The sequence below is a fragment of the Rattus rattus genome, chromosome 2 (genome assembly GCF_011064425.1).
Source record: "Rattus rattus isolate New Zealand chromosome 2, Rrattus_CSIRO_v1, whole genome shotgun sequence".
Taxonomy (NCBI): domain Eukaryota; kingdom Metazoa; phylum Chordata; class Mammalia; order Rodentia; family Muridae; genus Rattus; species Rattus rattus.
This window is the reverse complement of record NC_046155.1, coordinates 118,929,167-118,947,696: the sequence shown is the minus strand read 5'-3', so window position 1 is coordinate 118,947,696 and position 18,530 is coordinate 118,929,167. Positions and strand designations below refer to the sequence as shown.

The 18,530-nt window shown below is 49.0% G+C and overlaps 1 protein-coding gene across 1 annotated transcript in view; it reads left to right on the top strand.

Moving 5' to 3' along the window:
* The window catches only part of Pde8a (phosphodiesterase 8A), a 122,706-nt gene that overhangs the window by 96,677 nt on the left and 7,499 nt on the right, over positions 1-18,530 (top strand). The window contains exons 13-20 of the mRNA XM_032895106.1: positions 4,622-4,699; positions 7,346-7,416; positions 7,640-7,801; positions 9,175-9,223; positions 9,412-9,547; positions 10,735-10,933; positions 15,538-15,755; positions 17,770-17,899. Of these exons, the coding sequence (XP_032750997.1) occupies positions 4,622-4,699; positions 7,346-7,416; positions 7,640-7,801; positions 9,175-9,223; positions 9,412-9,547; positions 10,735-10,933; positions 15,538-15,755; positions 17,770-17,899 (1,043 nt within the window). The remainder of the gene's footprint in view (positions 1-4,621; positions 4,700-7,345; positions 7,417-7,639; positions 7,802-9,174; positions 9,224-9,411; positions 9,548-10,734; positions 10,934-15,537; positions 15,756-17,769; positions 17,900-18,530) is intronic.

The window sequence follows — 18,530 nt, the reverse complement described above, 5'->3', positions numbered from 1 at the left end:
GGATGACTGCAGACCAGAGTGGTCTTCACCTGCGTGGCCCTGTAATCAGTGATTTGCATTGAATATCTGCTGATCACTGGCTCCTAGGTCTTCAAAGAGGTAAGGACTAAAGGTGCAGATGTTTTGGACCAGAAAAGCGTCAGCTGAGGATGTGGAAGTGCAGAGGGGAGCCCAGGTGTAAATGGAGAAACATGAGGGCTCCTGTGGGAGAGAATGACAGGCAGAGTGAGGCAAGTCCCTGCCAGTGAGTGAAGCAGAGAAGGGCTGGGCACACAGGGTCCAGGGTGAGGTGATACTGAGAGCTGTCAGTGTTCAGGCAGAAGCCGAGCGCAGGGGACTGTGGGGCCAAGTGGGAGTGTCAGGCAGGGGTTGCTATGCAGCTCTGTGCTGCAGGCTCACAGGGCTCTTCACTTGCTTTTGTCATTAGTGGCATTTTGTTGGTTTTAGTTCTTCAGAGTAGTCCTGAGAAGTGACGTGACGGTTATCAACACTCCTTTATTACAGACAAAAAACAAGTGTCAAATGGCAGCTTAGAGCTAGACACAGGAAATGACAGAGCTGGGCTTTGGTGGGAGGCCATCAGCGGATGGCCAGGGCAAGTACAGGCAAGGTAGGAGTCTCCCGACTCACACCCTGCGCCATTTGTGCTTGGACTTGATGCTCCCTTAGGAGCTGCTGCCACCACCCCCACGAGCCACCACCTGGTTCATCTTCAGTCCTGGGCAGCAGAAGAGTCGTATCCCTGAAGGTGTGGGGGCTGTTTTGCCACAGTGGGGCTTATTGGAAGGAGAGAGAGCACCTTACAGATTGGGTGAGAGTCCAAGGACAGTTTGGGACGGAGTCAGGAAGAAAGGGTGCTGGCAGCCCCTCCCTCTGAGCCGGGTGCCACAGGAGCACCACGGTTGGGCACCGCTGGCTCTGGCAAGAGCCTGGCTCAGGACCTTGCTTCTACTTTCACTCACCCCAGAGAAGAACAGGTGCTCATTTGGCTAGGAAGCCTAGGCTACCTGCTCCATGTGTGGAGCCAGGCAGTCCTGGACTCCTCCCTTCTGTAAAGGGAGGTCCTAGAACTCCCCAGTCAAGAGAAAGGACACTGAGAGTCTGGGTGTCTAGAAAAATATTAAAGTCCCCACACGTGTCACGTTTTTCTTAGCCTATGTGTAGGAGCTTGGGACTGGCAGGTTGGCGCTTCCCACAGGCCTGTTTTGCTGAGCGCCTGAGCGCATGTATTAGCAGTGTGCCACGATCGCAGCACAGCAACCTGTGGGTGTGTTGAGTAAGGTGCCTGGCCTCGGCTTCTCACATTCAGACTGGAATTCCTGCTTCCAGACCAAATGGTTCATGCCGTGAGGGTGCTGATTGGAGATAGTGACTTCCATTGCCCAACACTGCTTCTCCAGCATTCCCTGGGCTGTCCTGTCAGGCTGCAGAAATGTCAGTATCTCTGAAAAGATGAGCAGAGTTTAAGGATCCCGTTTTATAGGACAGGAAACCAAGAACAGAGTGGCAGATGGTGTTAGGCCCATTTGGAGTCACTTCCATGTATAAGCGCATCACCATATCAGAGTGTGTGAGCCCTTGGACACGGCGTTTCCTCAGAGCTTGCAGTCCTTTAGGAGTGACCTCCATGCTTACTGCTTGGTCCCCTGCCTACATCTGGGAGCTGAGCCAGGGCAAGGCATACACCCCTCCAGCCTGCTGGGTGAAAATTGCCCAAGAGTCATATACAAAGAGCCACAGGGACACACACAGTGGGACAGCATTCCTGACTGGGCTGTTGGGAGCAGAGGGTCTAGGATTTACAGAGAAATAAATAAAGTGTCCCTGTGGGAATTGGATTTCCTTGCCCTCTCTCCTCCTCTTTGTCACAGCCCCATCCTGATCTCTTGGTGCTTTCTGCCATGCTGTGTTCCAGCTCCCTCTTCACTGCAAAGTCTTTACTATAACTGTGATCCTGCCTTGCTCCCCACTAGACCCCACCCCTTCTGAGGACATGACTGTCCTGTCCACTGTCATATCCCTAATACTGCAAGGGAATGTCTGAAACGACTAACTTACAAAGAGAAAAGGCTCATTTATTTTGGCTCACCATTTTGGAGGGTTTGGCCTATGATCATTTACCCTTGTTGGCTTTAGGCTTCCAGTGAGGCAGCACGTTGTGGGAGCATGTGGAGAGGGGAAACTACTGCTTCTTGGCCAGGGTGCAAAACAGAGGAAAAGGAAGTGGCCTGAGCAGATGACCCAACTCTCCTAAAGGCACAATGCATGCCTTGACCCTGTGCCTCACTACCTGACTCTCAGAGTCAGTCCTCAAGAGAGACATAGGGAGCAAATGAGATAGGTGTGGGGTTCTTAGATTCAAAAGCACCGACCTGGTTGGGAGGGGCAGCCCTTAACACATGGTACTTGGAGGGATAGTCGAGATCTGAACTACAGCTCCAGTCCAGGGTAAGTGCTTGGTAACTATTTGCTGAGATGAAAGGGAACAGAAACAATCACAGCCCAGAAAGGAGAGACACTGATCACTGCACATGGCTGAGAGGAGGTGCAGGACCAGTATACAGTCACCTCACAGATGTCAAGGCTGCTCGTGAGTAGAGCAGTAGGGCTGAGCTAAAGCAGAGGGAGGTGGAAGGCAGCCTGCACCTGCCTCTGAAGGCCAGGGAGTTGATACCCTGGTAGATGTTGAAGGGTTCCTTTCCCCCGTGCACACACAGGACGGTGCAGGGCTCATGAGAAGGCAGTGTTTACTGAGTATCTGCTGTGTGCGAGGTAAGTTCTTGGCCATCCAGGGAAGACTGTTCTGCCCCAGATTGTTCACAGTTGGCAAGACGGACAATAAAACCAGCTGTTACTATACCCTGATGGCATGGGATGAGGGGACGTACAGGGAAGTTTTCCCGAAGTTTATGGTACCTGTCCTGCATCTTCTAGAGGAGCAGAGTTAACGAGGGAAAGGAGGCAACAGGAGAAACGTGCATTCTAAAAGCAGCCTGTACCAAGGTGTAGATGTTTGGGGGATGGACAGACGCAACATAAAGATGTGACAGGGGTCTAGAGAGTCAGGGCTAGCTCTGTAGGGTTCTGAGTGCCGCCCTGGGGGAGTTGGAAGCTGACCCTGAGGATGATCAGGGAAGAGCTGATAAGGTTTATCTAGTTCTGCTGGTTGCAATAGAGAATTGATCCAGTGGGCAGATCCTGTCTCGTGCTTAGGTATAAAGAACAGAGTTTGCAAAGGATAAATTCACTTTGGAGAGAGAGTTAACTTGCAGATGTAAATCTGATACTTAGGAGAGGGTGGGGTAAAACCACACGTGGAAATTAGAACAGGAGGGTGGGCTTGTTTGTTTGTTTTGTTTTAATTAACTTACTTTACATCCTGCTCACTGCACCCCTCCCCTTCTCCTCTGAGTGGGTGGGGTCCCCCTGGGTATCCCCTCAACCCTAGCACTTCAGGTCTCTGAAGGAGGTTGTGTTTACCTAAAAGAGAAAGGAATGAGGCTAGAACGTTTGGAATCCAGCCTTTGGAAGTGCCTGGGGCCTGAGGAAGAGGACAGCATGCAAAAGTAGAAGGAATAGTAAGGTGGACCGAAGGCCAGGAGAGCGCAGCTTCTGCAGATGGAAATAGCCAGAAAGAGGGCTCACTGGGTCCAGTGAGATACCAGCAGCACAGAGGTACTCAGCAGTAGCCTTTGCAAGTCCACACGTGTGCACACCGACAGACTCTGGCTTATGTTGGGCAAGAAGCTAAGAGCAGAGTTGTGAATCTATGTGGTAGCATGCTTGCCTAGAGTACTCAAGGCTGTGAGTTTCATGCCCAGCACCACAAAACAGAGACAGGCGATGAACCTTTTCCATGGTGTGGAGGTAGGAGCACTTGGGGCCTGCACTGAGATCATGCCTTGGGCAGAGGAAAAAGAATGGGACAAGGGTGGCAAGCTAGGCAGGGAGCTCCACCACATCTTGGGGAGAGCAGACTCGGCCCTGCCATTCCCTCCACTCGGCTGCTGGTCGCTCCCTCTTCCCTCTTCTGTGAGATGGGATGTAACTTGTTCACTGAGCTCTCAGCCCCACACAAGGCACCACAGGTACACAGAGGAACAGATAGGAAGTGACCATTCAGGGCAAGGGCTAGGGAGTAGTTTACAGAAGTCCTATTTGGAGCCTAGAATAGCAGTGAAAACAGGAGTCAGGGAGAAAGGCAAATTATCCTAACACTGTACCCCACTCTGTGCTCCACATGTGACCCTAGGAAAGAGAAGCAAATTCTCCCAGGATGTGACTGAGAAAATTTTAAAGGTTTTGTTCTCTTGGGACAAGGATAAATGAGGGGGAAAAAAATCCCTCTGGTGTTTTTTGTTTGTTTGTTTAACTACAATAGGAGAACCATCTGGTCTGATTATTTCCTCATATCTTTGGACTCTGTAAAGTTTAGACTTTGAGAAAAGTGTAGCCTCTCAAAACCAAGGTGTGTGTGGTCCGTTTCTGAGCACAGTGTTTCTGTGGTGTTGTCAATGCTGTTCAAGCTCTAACACCTGTGGACATTTAACATTTAGTTTGATGTCTTTTGCTAATTTGTCACTAACATCTCTGTAAGGATGTCACTTGCTTGTTTCCACAGATAGTCAGGCAGGCAAGCATAAAGACAGGAGGAAACATTCGATGGACGTCAAAGCGTTTTCCTCCAGAACAAGCGAAGGTGAGTGGTGGGCTGGGTTGTGTAGGCCGAGCACAGGGTGCCCATCCTTGTAGCTTCACTCCCTGGTCACCATGCACTGCCCATTCACAAGAACCCTCCACACAGATAGACTCCACTGTGAGCCTTTGAAATGAGCCAATAATAAGGAAAAATCAAAGAAATAGGCAGTGTATTCTATATGATTTTTAAACTCTTAGCAGTAGATTTGTCCGTCGTTCTACTGTCCTGGCCTGAGTCACGTATCTGGTAATTTTGAAGGATAGATTCCATTTAGTTTACAGTTTACTGAGGAAACTTACCTTTTGGAAGTTGTGGGCTTAAATTGGAGATTGTGTGGGGGTGGGGGTGGCGCACACCTTTAATACCAGCGCTTGGGAGGCAGAGGCAGGTGGATCTCTGAATTTGAGGTTAGCCTGGTCTACAGAGAGAGTTCTAGAATGGCCAGGGCTACGCAGAGACCCTGTCTCAAACAAACAAACAGCCAATTGTATTAAATTAGAGATTGTAAAACTCTTACTAAGAAGACACTTAGCCTGGAGGTGCAGATGCATGCCTTTAACCCCAGTATCTGAGCCTTACCACAGGCAGATCTCTTAAGTTTGAGGCCAACCTGGTCTACATTAGAGTTCTAGGCTAGCCAGGACTAAATAGTGAGACCCTGTCTTGAAAAAAAAAAAAAAATGGAAGGAGGGAGGGAGGGAGGGAGGGAGGGAGGGAGGAAAAGATAATATTATTTACGGGGTTGGAGATTTAGCTCAGTGGTAGAGCGCTTGCCTAGGAAGCGCAAGGTCCTGGGTTGGGTCCCCAGCTCGAAAAAAGAACCAAAAAAAAAAAAAAAAAAAAAAAGAAAAAAGAAAAAAAGATAATATTATTTACAAACACCCCATGTAGTCCAGGATGACCCTTGAACTCCTGACCCTCCTGCCTCACTCCACCAGGTGCTACAGGTGAGCGCCACTCAGCGGAAACAGCATTTCCAAGACTACGTAGGTTTTAGGTTTTGTTTTGTTTTTACATGCATTCACCATGCCCTTCTCCTACCATGCCCCCACTCGTGCCTTCATGCTCTTTTATTTTTTCTTTTAATGAACCCTGGCAGTCCGTTCTGTGCTGCCTGAGTCCCCACGATCTTAGGGCGGATCAGTGAAGCACAGGGAGCCTGCCAGCAGCTCCTGAGCTAGGGCTAGGCCTTGTGAGCTCCTCCTGCACAGAAAGCAACCGCCATTCTAATCACACGGCACTAGTATAGAGATGCAGTGGATCTGAGGACAGAACAGTGAGTGCACTCGCAGATCCTCAGAGTCCTCCCTATACATAGAACTTTTTGTATCTTTTATTTATTTATCTCTTATTTCATTGTATTTATGCTATTTTTTTTTTAAAGATTTATTCATTTTATTATATATAAGTACACTGTAGCTGTCTTCAGACACACCAGAAGAGGGCATCGGATCTCTTTACAGATGGTTGTGAGCCACCATGTGGTTGCTGGGAATTGAACTCATGACCTCTGGAAGAGCAGTCGGGTGCTCCCAACCACTGAGCCATCTCTCCAGCCCGTATTTATGCTATTTGATTTTTCCAAATTATTTTTAAAATGAAATTTTAGTTGACAAATTTTAGAATCGTGCATATTCATCATAGACAGCACGCTATCTTAGACTATGTATATATTGTGAGGTGACTAAATTGAGCTAGTTAACATCCTTAAAAACCCCTCTGAGAAGTTTTCAAGGGTGCAATTCCTGCCATCCACTGTCTATTCTGACCCTGCTAAGTGCTTTGATTGTATTCCTAAATAAGAGTGAATCCTTCTCCGACGGTGGGGTTTTGTTTAGTGACTTTATTGTGTAAAATGTAATGTTAGCAGCCGTGTGCTAGTTACTAAAATTAGATGTAAGTTTTGTTGGTCCTCCAAACTGAGACAATTTGAGTCTTCCTGGCCAGTATCTGTCTTTGGGCCTGTTTAATTGAAGGCAAATTGAGGCTGAGGCACCATATTGTTGGGCCTTCTGGAACCCTAATGGTGGGGTGTTCATGGAGACACAGGGCTCTGGGAACATTCTTTTCCTGCCTGTACATTGTCCAGGTTTCCCTCATCTCAGAGGAGCCATACCTGGACGTGACCAAAAGAACCTGGTTGTGGTGCTGTTGCCTGATTAACCTAGATTAAACACAGAGGAGAGCACTAGAGAGAACCTTGGAAATTTGAACCAGAAATTAATTGATTTTAGTTAGGATAAGGCTTAATCCAGTGCTCCCACCTTACATGGTATGGAGCAGTCTTCCAGAACATCTTGACTTCTGGGGAACAGCAAGAGCATAACTGAGGCCTTGTTGTTGTAGACACAAAAGGGGTTGCTTGGCCTTGACCTGCCGACTGTTCTCTGTCGTTTCTGGTCTGTGGTATCAGAGGTTCAGTCCATGGGCTCGTATGTGCCTCCTAGCACCTAGAAGTGAAGGCTGCAGAGCCCGGGTTTGTTGTGGAAAGACAGGAGGGGAAGATCAGCCAGTGTGCTGTGACTCCTATGCCTCTGTATGTAGCTGAGCTCACTGCCACCCAGGAAGGGAGAGAATGAAGCCCTCAGTGTCTAGACGTGTGCCCAAGGTTGGGCACACCCTGATTTCTCACCCCTTTCTCCACAGTTTCCAATCAGAGAAGACATTCCTCTGTGGCCCGGATACATTCTATGATGATTGAGGCACCAATCACCAAGGTCGGTCTTCCCTGAGTATGCAGGCCTCTGGTACCCCCATTCAACTGTCTGACAGGAAAGCAACAGTAAGAGTGCTCTCGGTTATATAATATTACCTCCTCTGAAGAAAGGACAGGTGACAGAGATTACCATGATGGCACAGTGACAGTCTATTATGCCTGACCCTTGATTGCTCTCTGTTTTTAAGGTTACAAAACTCAAGTCTTCTATTTCTGTGATGTAGGTAATCAATATTCTTAGCGCTGCCCAGGAAAACAGTCCTGTGTCTGTGACAGAAGCCTTGAACCATGTGCTGGATATCCTGAGAACCACTGAACTGTATTCACCCCAGTTTAATACTGAGGATGACCCTCACGCCACTGACCTCGTTGGGGGCTTAATGTCTGTAAGTTTAATTGCCCAGGCTCCTGCAGCCTGTCTGCTCCTGTTTATTTTCTCAGAGAGTATCTGGACAGGGCTTTAAAAAGGCAATCAATCAAGTGCATCTTCTCCATGGTTTGTTTTCAGCTCTGCTTGGACTAAGGGGCTGCCTGCTGCTCTTCTCCCAGGGAACCCTCAACCTAGGGCAGCAGAAAGGAACAGTGTTCTAGACAGTCCATTGATTCCCTCCTCCAGTGTCTCTTAGGGTTTTACAAGTCACTTATTTAAATAAGACATTTCAATTGTATTAAAGCATTGTTTTGTTTGTTGTTGTTTGTTTTTGTTTGTTTGAGGCAAAGTTTGACTATGTAGGCTTTGCTGCCCTGGAACTTGCTAGGTAGACCAGGCTTCTGAACTCATGGGGATCCACCTGTCTCCGCCCCCTGAGTGCTAAGATAAAGTGTACACTGCCACATCTGACTTGTCTGGGAAAAAGAAAAACCATTAATGGGGTCACATGGTAGTCACATGGTGGTAGGGTGCAAACCCTTGAGTTCTATCTCCAGCACAAGGAGCCAACAAGGCAAAGGAACAGCACACAGCTTTGCCGGAGTGCACCACAATGACCTGCGGAGTGGAAGGCTGTCTTTGTGTTTAAAAGGGCCGGGGGCATGGCATAGCTTCACCCCCAGAGCTCCCCTCTGTAGCTGTTTAGGGAAGGATGCATTGAGGATCCGTCCTCATGGGGACTCTTGAGGAGCCTGGACACCACCTCAGCCAGGGCAGAGTAGCACTCTCACGAGGGAATGCTATTGTCTGCCAGCCGTCTTAGTTAGAAATAAAACATGCTCCCTCCCAATTGGAACTATCTGATGTTACACGGGCAGTGAGTTCTAGAAGGCAGGGTGACTCCCAGTGCTCACCTCTAACTCTGGTCAGGGCTGACATGGGGATGGTGGGGTGGAGTGTCCTGGCGATTGGTGCCGGAGAGATGGTGCCACTAGAGCATACAGGGTACTGAGTGATGAGTCTGACGTCAGGGACAAGGGAGGAGTCCACGTAGAGGGTGAGAGAGAAGTGAGAGGGACAGCTGACTTTGGAGGAGAAGATGGGGTGGACTGAGGGCAGAGGGTGGCTGTCACTAGGGCAGCAGTTGGTTCTGGCCTGAGGCAGGCATGTCAGTCAACTCCCTGGTCATCCTGCCTGAGCCTGGGTTCCAGCAGTAGAGCAGCACCAGGAAGGGACTAAGTCTGGAGTCGGCCACAGTGGTCAGCCTGCTGGACTGTGCAGCCTTGCACTGGGCTGTCCTGGACCATCCTCCGGGGCTGACTGTCTGGGTTATGCAATCAGGAAAGAAGACCGTGTGACCCCACTTCTTGTCTCCTTGATTTTTACCAGGATGGCTTACGGAGGTTTTCAGGAAATGAGTATACTCTTGCAACAAAAAGTAAGTCCTCTGTTCTCATCTCTCAGATCACTACAGTGCTGGAGTCTAGATTAAATGTTCTCATCAGCTCTGGGTATGCTGTGCAGCCTCGGAAGCAAGGCAGCCATTTCTGACATAGCACAGCCTACCCCCAAATGCCAAACTCCACAAACCTGTCAGTGTTGTCTCCAAATTCTGTCACTTTGCAGGCCTTCGGCCATCTTCAAGCCAGTTGGCCGTCCCCATCTCCCTTCATGATATCCCACCACGGATTGCTCAGGTCATAGAAAATGAGGAGCAATGGGACTTTGACATTTTTGAGCTGGAAGCTGCAACCCAAAATAGGTACGTGGGACCTGTTTCCTAGGGCCTGTGCAGGGACCCACCGGAGCAGTGCTGCTGTGTGCAGCCATTCCTTGGGAGGGGACAGAGGCCAAGGAAGGAGGAGTGGGGCTTCAAGTTGAGTCAGCAGGCCCCAGGCAGAGTTTGCCCAGCTATAATGGCTTCTTCAAATAGCAGGTTTTCCTGTGACATACGTTCCTAATTTCTCCAGTATGTGGTACTATATACGGTAGCAACCAAGAGTCTCCTGCCCCAAGGCCTAGAACCAATATGGTTAGTTACACATTTGATAAACTAGCCTCAAGTCTTGGTTGCCGTGTTGGCGGCCCACACAGAGACTCCACCCTAGTCATGTTCATCAACTATGGTTGCAGACCTGGAGTTAGGGTTTAGCTGAGTAAAAGCTGGTAACCACAGGGTCTTGGCACGTAGGACCAGCATCCAGTGCTAGCCAGGAGTGTAGTCCAGTTTCAGGAGAGGTGGCTCTGCTAAGCTGTGGGATGACTCACCAGATCTCATCCCTCGGGTGAGCTGTCTCCACTGAGACTCCCACTTCACACAGCCATCACAAGTGAGCCCTGACCACCTGGTTTACATCCCAGAACCATCCCATCTTCAAAAGCGTGTGAAGCAGGCCAGGTCCAGTACTGGTGATGACCTCTGCTTCTGTGGGGCCGATCTCTTAACCTTCTAAGCCAAGCCAGTAAATCTAAGTATCGGCTAAGGAGGGCCTTGCTTGCCGGCGGCGGGTCAGTTTCTCAGGATAAACTCCTTTGGACCAGAATACCCACCTCCTAATTGAGATGATCAGTCACCTGCCGTGTGTCTACGTCCCTTGATAGTCACGTTGGTGTTGTTTTCTCTAGGTAGGACATCAGTAGAAACCTGTGAGGAGAGGATTGCAGGCGGCATGTTTAGTCCAGGAAAGGCATGGTTCTGGAGATCCCACTCATGCAAGCAGGGTGGGACCCTCACCCCAGCAAATCAAGATGCCTGAAGAAGGCTAAGGCAGAGAGAAACTGTCATGTGGCCTCTGGGCCACATGGAATGCAGGCAGGCAGGCGGGTGCAGCCCAGCAGTGCAGATCAGTTGCCCTGGTGCTCTACAGTGCGGCTTGTCTTGCCTGAGTCTTCAGAACTCAGGCGACTGGTTTCTGCTCTGTTTAATGTTGTGCATCTGTTCCTTTGTAGGCCTTTGATTTATCTAGGTCTCAAAACGTTTGCTCGTTTTGAAATCTGTGAGTTCTTACAGTGCTCTGAGGCAACGCTGAAATCATGGTTTCAAATTATTGAATCCAATTACCATTCCTCTAACCCCTACCACAATTCCACGCACGCCGCGGATGTGCTTCACGCCACTGCGTATTTCCTTTCCAGAAACAAGTTAAAGGTAAGCGAACGACTGTGGTCTTCATTTAACAGCAACGTAAGCAGAGGCAGGGGCTCCTGCTACAGTCGCCCCCACTGCACGGTAATATAACCACTTAGTCCTCACCTCTGCAGCGCGGCACACAAGGAAACCTGCCGGTGGGTTAATCTGCAGTCTCCGCCATTCTGCGTCCTTAGGGGAGAAAGCCAACAAAGACAGAACAAGGCTGTCCCTTTGGAGGAGAAGGGGTTTCAGTTTGAACCTAAGGGCACACTGAGGACTGTCACCTGTGCTGTGAGCCCTGACCATTCCTGGCAGCCATCTGACTCCAACACAGCTTCTCATTTTCCTACCCGGGAGGTCACTCCCCTCTCCGGGTCCCTCTGCAGCGCCATCCACACAGTGCCCCCATTGTGTTCTTTCCAGAGCAGCACATCTGACCATGACTGCATGACAGCTTCCTTCTCCCGCAGGGACTCAGGCGTCAGACACTGTGACTGCTGAAGCTCTGAGACACTGCCGTGACGAACTCCCTTTTCTTCCCCTCCCTGTGCCTAGGTTCTGCGGGCACACCATTCAGGTCACACCAGACTAGTCAGTGTCTGAAACACTTGTCTGGGACCAAGTACGGCTACAGCCGCATCCACTGTGATCCCACATACTCTTACCCCTCATGGAACTTACGTGTGGAGAACAAAATAGAGGATGCCCTAGTACAGGACATGACCAGCAATGTTCATTTCTCCCCGTGACGGGTGGACGTCTTAGATCTGAGTCTTTTGGGTCCTTTTGTGATACCACCAATTTACTGTTGTTTTTAATATGCAGTTTGGCACTTGTACCAGTTAGTTCTTGTCAACTTGACATGAATCAGGGAGGGAGGAACTCAATAGAGAGATTGCCTCCATTAGATTGTCCAGTTAGCATGAGTGGGGGCATTTTCTTGATCAAAGATTGATATGGGGTGCCCAGCCCACTGTGGGTGGTGCCACTCCTGTGCAAGCAGTCCGGAGCAAGCCAACAGTCAGTGTTTCTCTGTGGTTTCTGCTTCAAGTTCCAGCCTTGGCTTCTCTCAGTGATCTATCTGTAAGGTAAAATACACTCTCTTGCTCCCCAAGGTGGTTTTGGTCAGTGTTTTATCACAGCAAGGAGAGAGAACACTAGGACAGTGTCAAACCCCAGACTGTGTGCTTGCTGGGTGACATCTAGCCCAGGTCCTTTGTATTTTAAAGATCAATACCAAGACCAAAGGGGTAAGAATGGAGAGAGAAAGCAGAGACAAGTGGCCAGGGAGAGAGAGAGAGAGAGAGAGAGAGAGAGAGAGAGAGAGAGAGAGAGAGAGAGTGTGTGTGTGTGTGTGTGTTGGGGTGTGGGTTTGTGGGTGTGTGTGTGTGTGTGTGTGTGTGTGTGTTGGGGGGAGTGTGTGTGTTGGGGTGAGTGTGTGGGTGTATGTGTTATGTGTGTGTGAGAGTGTGTGTGTGTGTGTTGGGGCTGGGGTGTGGGGGGGGTGTTTGGTTGTGTGTGTGGGTGTTGTTGGTGGGTGGGGGTGTTGTGTGTTGTGTGTGTGTGTGTTGTGTGTGTGTGTGTGGTGTGTGTGTGTTGTGTGTGGGTGTGTGTGTGTTGGGGTGAGGTGTTTGTGTTGTGGGGGGGTTGGTGGGGTGTTTTTTGTTGGGGTGGTGTGTGTGTGTGTTGGGTGTGTGTGTGTTGGGGTGAGTGTGTGTGTGTTGTGTGAGTGTGTGTGTGGGGGGGTGTTGGGGGTGAATGTGTGTAAGTGTGTGTGTTGGGGTGAATGCGTGTGTGTGAGTGTATGAGTGTATTGTGTTGGGGGTAAGTCTCTGTGTGTGTGTGTTGGGGGTGAATGTATGTGTTGTGTGTGTAAGCATGTGTGTGTTGTATGTGTGTGAGTGTGTTTGGGTTGAGTCTGTGTGTGTGTTGGGGTGAGTGTGTATGTGTTGTGTGTGTGTAAGTGTGTGTGTGTTGTATGTGTGAGTGTATGTGAGTGTGTGTTTGGGTTGAGTCTGTGTGTTGGGGGTGAGCGTGTGTATGTGTTGTGTGTGTGCATGTGTTGTGTGTGTAAGTATGTGTGTATGTGTTGTCTGTGAGTGTGTGTGTGTGTGTTGGGGGTGAGTATGTGTGTGTTGGGTATGTGTGAGTGTGTGTATTGGATGTGTGTGTGTGTTGGGGGTGAGTGCGTGTGTGTGTTGTGTGTGTGTTGTGTGTGTGTTGGGGGTGAGTCTGTGTGTGTGTGTGTGTGTGTGTGTGGTGTGTGTGTGTGTGTTATGTGTGCATAAGTGTGTGTGTATGTTACATGTGTGTGAGTGTTGTGTATGTGTTGGGGGTGTGTGTGTGTGGTATGTGTGTGTGTGTGTGTTGGGGGTGTGTGTGTGTGTTAGTGTGTGTGTTGGGGGTGTATGTGTGTGTGAGTGTGTGTGTGTGTTGGGGGTGTGTGTGGTGTGTGTGGTGTTTGTGTGTGTTGAAGGTGGTGTGTGTGTGAGTGTGTGGTGTGTTTGTGTGTGTGGTGTGTGTGTGTGAGTGTGTGTGTGTTGGGAGTGAGTGTGTGTGTGTTGGGGTATGTGTATGTGTTGTGTGTGTGTGTTGGGGGTGAGTGTGTGTTGGGGTGGTGGTGTGTGGGGTGTGTGTGTATGTGTTGTGTGTGTGTGTTGGGGGTGAGTGTGTGTGTGTGTGTGTGTGTGTGAGTGTGTGTTGGGGGTGAGTCTGTGTATGTGTGTGTTGCAGGTGAGTGTGTGTATGTGTTGTGTGTGTAAGTGTGTATGTGTTGTTTGTGTGTGAGTATGTGTGTGCATGTGTTGGGGTGAGTGTGTGTGTGTTTGTGTGAGTGTGTGTGTGTTGGGGGTGAGTCTGTGTATGTGTTGGGGGTGAGTGTGTGTATGTGTTACGTGTGTGTAAGTGTGTGTGTATGTGTTTTGCGTGTGTGTGAGTGTGTGTGTATGTGTTGGGAATGTCTGTGTGTGAGTGTGTGTGAGTGTGTGTGTTGGGGTGAGTGTGTATGTGTGAGTGTGTGTGTGTGTTGGGGTGAGTGTGTATATGTGTTGTGTGTGTGAGTGTGTGTATCTGTTTTATGTGTGTGTGTGTTGGGGGTGAGTGTCTGAAGAACAGTTTTTGCTATAGTTTGTTGCTTTTGAACAAAAACATTCTAAGCTGGCCTAAAGCAATAGATATTTTTGATATAGGATCTTGATCTTGTGTAACTGAGGCTAGCCTCACATTGTGTCATGGAGGCTGGTCTCAGCACCTCCTGCCTCTAGCTCCCAAAGACAAAAATGACATTTTAAAAAAAAATTTTTTTTGAGACACAGTCACACAGTTTCATTATGTGAACCAGGTTGGCTCAGATCCAGCTGCCTCTGTGTCCCAGATGCCGGGATTAAAGGTTCCTCACCTCAACCCCACAGCCTTCTCACCAGCTTTTGTTGCATACATACATGTATTCATATATGCATATATATGCATATATTCTTAAGTATAGCCTGTTGAGTCCATAGGATGTTACTTGTATGTATGTTTTCCAGGACTGATCATTTTACCCCTGGTAGGTGTGCTCTTCCACAGGCAGACCCATCTCCTCCCTCCCTCCCCTCCCTCCCTCCCCCCTGTGCCTTCCTCCCTGGCTTTCCTCTGTTGCCTGTGGTTTTTATGTAGGGTTGGGGTCTAGTGGACTTTTCTCCACCCAGTTTTGCACATTCGTTGGGTCACCCTTGATCAACTCACATTTGAGTAGCTGTGTGCTTGGATACAATTTCAAATAAAATGAAAAGTGTCAAACCTATAGAATGATCCAGCTAGGGGGAGAGCTTAGCCAGTAAAGCACCACAAACAAAGCTGGGCTTGGTGATGAGCTCCATGCTTGTAATCACCGCTAAGGCCAACACAGGTATATTCTTGGGGCTCACAAGTCACCCACCTCACCTAGCTGTAGAGCCCCAGCAAGGGAAACGTGTCCTGAAGGAATAGGAAGATGCTCTTGGCAAACATCTGAGGTTGGCCTCTGGCCTCCACATGCATGAACACTCATGTGCTTACACTCATTCACATACATGTACACATGCACATACATGACAGCTGAGCATAGTATATGCCTATAATCCCAACACTTGAAAAGAGCTCCAGTAGTTCAAGGCTGCATATGGGACACTGTGAGGACTTGGCGAGCCAGCGATAACCCACAATGGCTTTTGGAATTAAGACGACAGACCACCAAAACTAGAAATAAGGAAGACAGTAACATACATTTGCAAAAGTAAATGATACAAAAAAGAACCTCAGGTTGGGGATTTAGCTCAGTGGTAGAGCGCTTAAGGCCCTGGGTTCGGTCCTCAGCTCCGAAAAAAAAGAAAAAGGAAAAAAAAAAAAGGACCTCGTACATCTATATTATAACTCAAAAATATAAATGCTGATGGTTTATTTTTAAATGTATGTAAGTTTATAAAAGTAGAAGAAAACTAACTGCTCTCCCAGTGCATACCTGTGATCAGGACTGTACGGGATCTGCTCAGACAATATGATCCTCTCAGGAATCGGAGAAATTGTCAAAAAGATAGAAGTCTCTGCTGAAGGCTTGTTTCAGTGTTGCAGGCACGGGTTTTCAATGGAGTTCTTGTTTTCAGGACACTTTAGATCGCCTTGATGAGGTTGCTGCCCTCATCGCTGCCACCATCCACGATGTGGATCACCCCGGGAGAACCAACTCTTTCCTCTGCAATGCGGGAAAGGAGCTGGCCGTACTGTACAACGACACTGCTGTGCTAGAGAGCCACCACGCAGCGCTGGCCTTCCAGCTGACCCTTGAAAATGACAAATGCAATATCTTTAAAAACACAGACAGGTGAGAACAGAGACTGTTTGCTCTAAGTTCCCCAGGGAGCAGGCCGTGAGCAGGTGTGCATGGAGCACTGCTGCTGTCCCTACCGTCCCCACCCAGACACCTCCATCACCTCTGCGCAGGCGCTCCTCACCCCCCTGCACTCCGTACTAGAGATGAGAGGAAGGCCTAGAGCACGCTGAGCATGCACGTGCCTTACAACTGAGCTGCGTCTGCGTCTGCGTCTTTTAAAATTGTGGTTTGAGGCAGGGTCTTGCTGAGGTTGACCTGCCTGCTTCCCTAGCTGCTCATGGTCTTCAGTGCACAACACAAGCTTGTCGTAGTCGGTTTACAAGTGGCTCCTGAGGAAGCTTTCCCCAAGGCACAAGCTCTCCAGCACATGTCGCATGGCTCGGGTATGGCATTCGCCTAGCACGTACAAGGCTTCCAGTTTTAGCCCAAAACTAACGTTTAGTGTGCAGTTAGATGTCTTGAGCCGGTGTCACTATGTGAGCTGGGCTGGCCTAAGTCTCCTGTGGAAGGTCCACAAGTGCTGGGACTACAACCACCACCTCCCCCAGCTCAGATTCCTAAAGACTACGAAGTCTCAGTTTCCCCTTGGTGGTTAGCCCAGTGCCTGATACACAGCAGAGCGTGACTGAAGAGAGAAAGGGCATGGTGAGAACTACTGTAATTTGGATGTCAGAGCAAAGTTTTCTTAGGATTAGAGAACTTTGATTTCACAGAGCTCCTTTGTACCATGTCTTAGAATTTCAGAAGTCGTCTTAACAAGCTTTACACGTATTTGCCTGTAAATACATAATTTACATATGGAAAATGTATAAGACCTGTCTTTGCTAGGGTTTCTATTACCCTAGCAAACGTTAAAAATAATGACCAAAAACAACTTGGAGAGGAAGGGGTTTATTTCGCCTCACACATGCAGGTACTACAATCCACCACCCAGGGAAGTCAGGGCAGGAGCCTGAGCGGGGCCAGGAAGGAGCATGGCTCATGTTTTGCTTCCACTTTCTTATAGCACCCAGGACCAGCTGCCCAGGGGTGGCACTGCCCACAGCGAGCTGGGCACCATCCCCCCAAATAAAACACCAGTCGAGAAAATGTCCAATAGGCTTGCCCACAGGCCAGTCGGTTAAAGTTCCCTTAGAAAATGCCTCTAGGAGCTGGAGAGATGGCTCAGTGGTTAAGAGCACTGACTGCTCTTCCAGAGGACCTGAGTTCAAATCCCAGCAACCACATGGTGGCTCACAACCATCTGGAATGGGATCCGATGCCCTCTTCTGGTGTGTCTGAAGACAGCTACAGTGTACTCATATAAATAAATAATCTTTTTTTTAAAAGAAAGAAAGAAAATGCCTCTAGTGTGTATCAAGTTGACGTAGAACTAACCAGTACAAGACCCGGCTAACTTTAGGTGTGTCCAGGAAAGGCAGACCACAGAGAAGGGGTGGCTAGAGAGTCCATCTCTTAGTCTTTTGTACTTTCTAACCTTAAAGCACATGGGTCATCTTCTCAGAAAGTGAAGCCTTGAGAATATCAAAATAAAAACAAGGGTTAGTGGAACAGCTATGAGAAGGCCTGCCCTCACAGTCCTCTGAATCCCGAAGGGCCTCCACACAGGGCACACTGTTAGTGAATATGGAGACCGTGGGTATACAGAATAGCAGTGGCACATGCCCATAATCTCAGCCTGTAGAAGGCTCATACAAGAAGGTCATGAGTTTGAAGTTGTCCTGTGTGTTTAGTGAGGGAGGGAGAAAGACTGGGAAAGGTCTTTGTTCATTCCTGTCCCATCCTGAGAACCATGAATATACTGCTGTTATCCCTCTGATACAGAGTCATGGCACCCTGCCTGTTAGCTGCCTGTTAGCTGCCATCTGCTGAGGAGGAAGGGTAACTTCAGTGGTGGTAGACTGATAGCTACAGCAGACATACACACTGAGAAGCAGGCCGTGTGAGGGAGAGCATCCCAGTCTGAATCAGTAACCTGAAGCAGCCTCTCTCTCGTCTGAAACAGGAATGACTACCGGACACTACGCCAGAGTATCATTGACATGGTCCTGGCCACAGAGATGACAAAGCACTTTGAACACGTCAACAAATTTATCAACAGCATCAACAAGCCTCTGAAAGCACAGAAAAACGAGGTGAGGGGAGCGGGGTTGGAGGCTGTGTGTCTGGGCTTCACACCAACCGTCCTTGGTGGGCATGCTGAACTGGGGTTTCCATTTCTCTATCAGTCATGCATCTAATCTATCGTTTATCTGTCGTCTCCACACCTACCTTCTCTTGATGTAGGCCAATACTCTAACCCAGGCTGGCTAAGAACTCAGTGATCTCTTCCCTCAGATTCTCAGGTGCTGGGGTAGAGAGAGGAGCAAGGATTAGGCCCGGTTGAATTTGTTTTTCATTGGTTTCTTAAAAATAAAACAAACACTAACATGCAAAACTCTATCAGGAAGAAAAATAAAAGCTGCAATTAGATGTGTAACAAGAGTTTTCACATTGGCCATTTTTGGGCCCTGTCTCAAAATGCCCCCTCCCTTGAGTATTCTAAGGCCAGTTAGAGCCCAAGCGAACTCTTCTCCCCCTCCCTTTCCTTCCTCTCTCCCTCCCTCCCTCCCTTTTTTCGGACAGTTTCTAACTGTGTAGCCCTGGCTGGCCTGGAATTCATCGTGTAGACCAGGCTGTCCTCATACTCACAGAGATCTGCCTGTCTCTGCCTCCCGACTGCTGGGGTTGGAGGTGTGTATCACCACACCTGACTCCTAGGGTGCC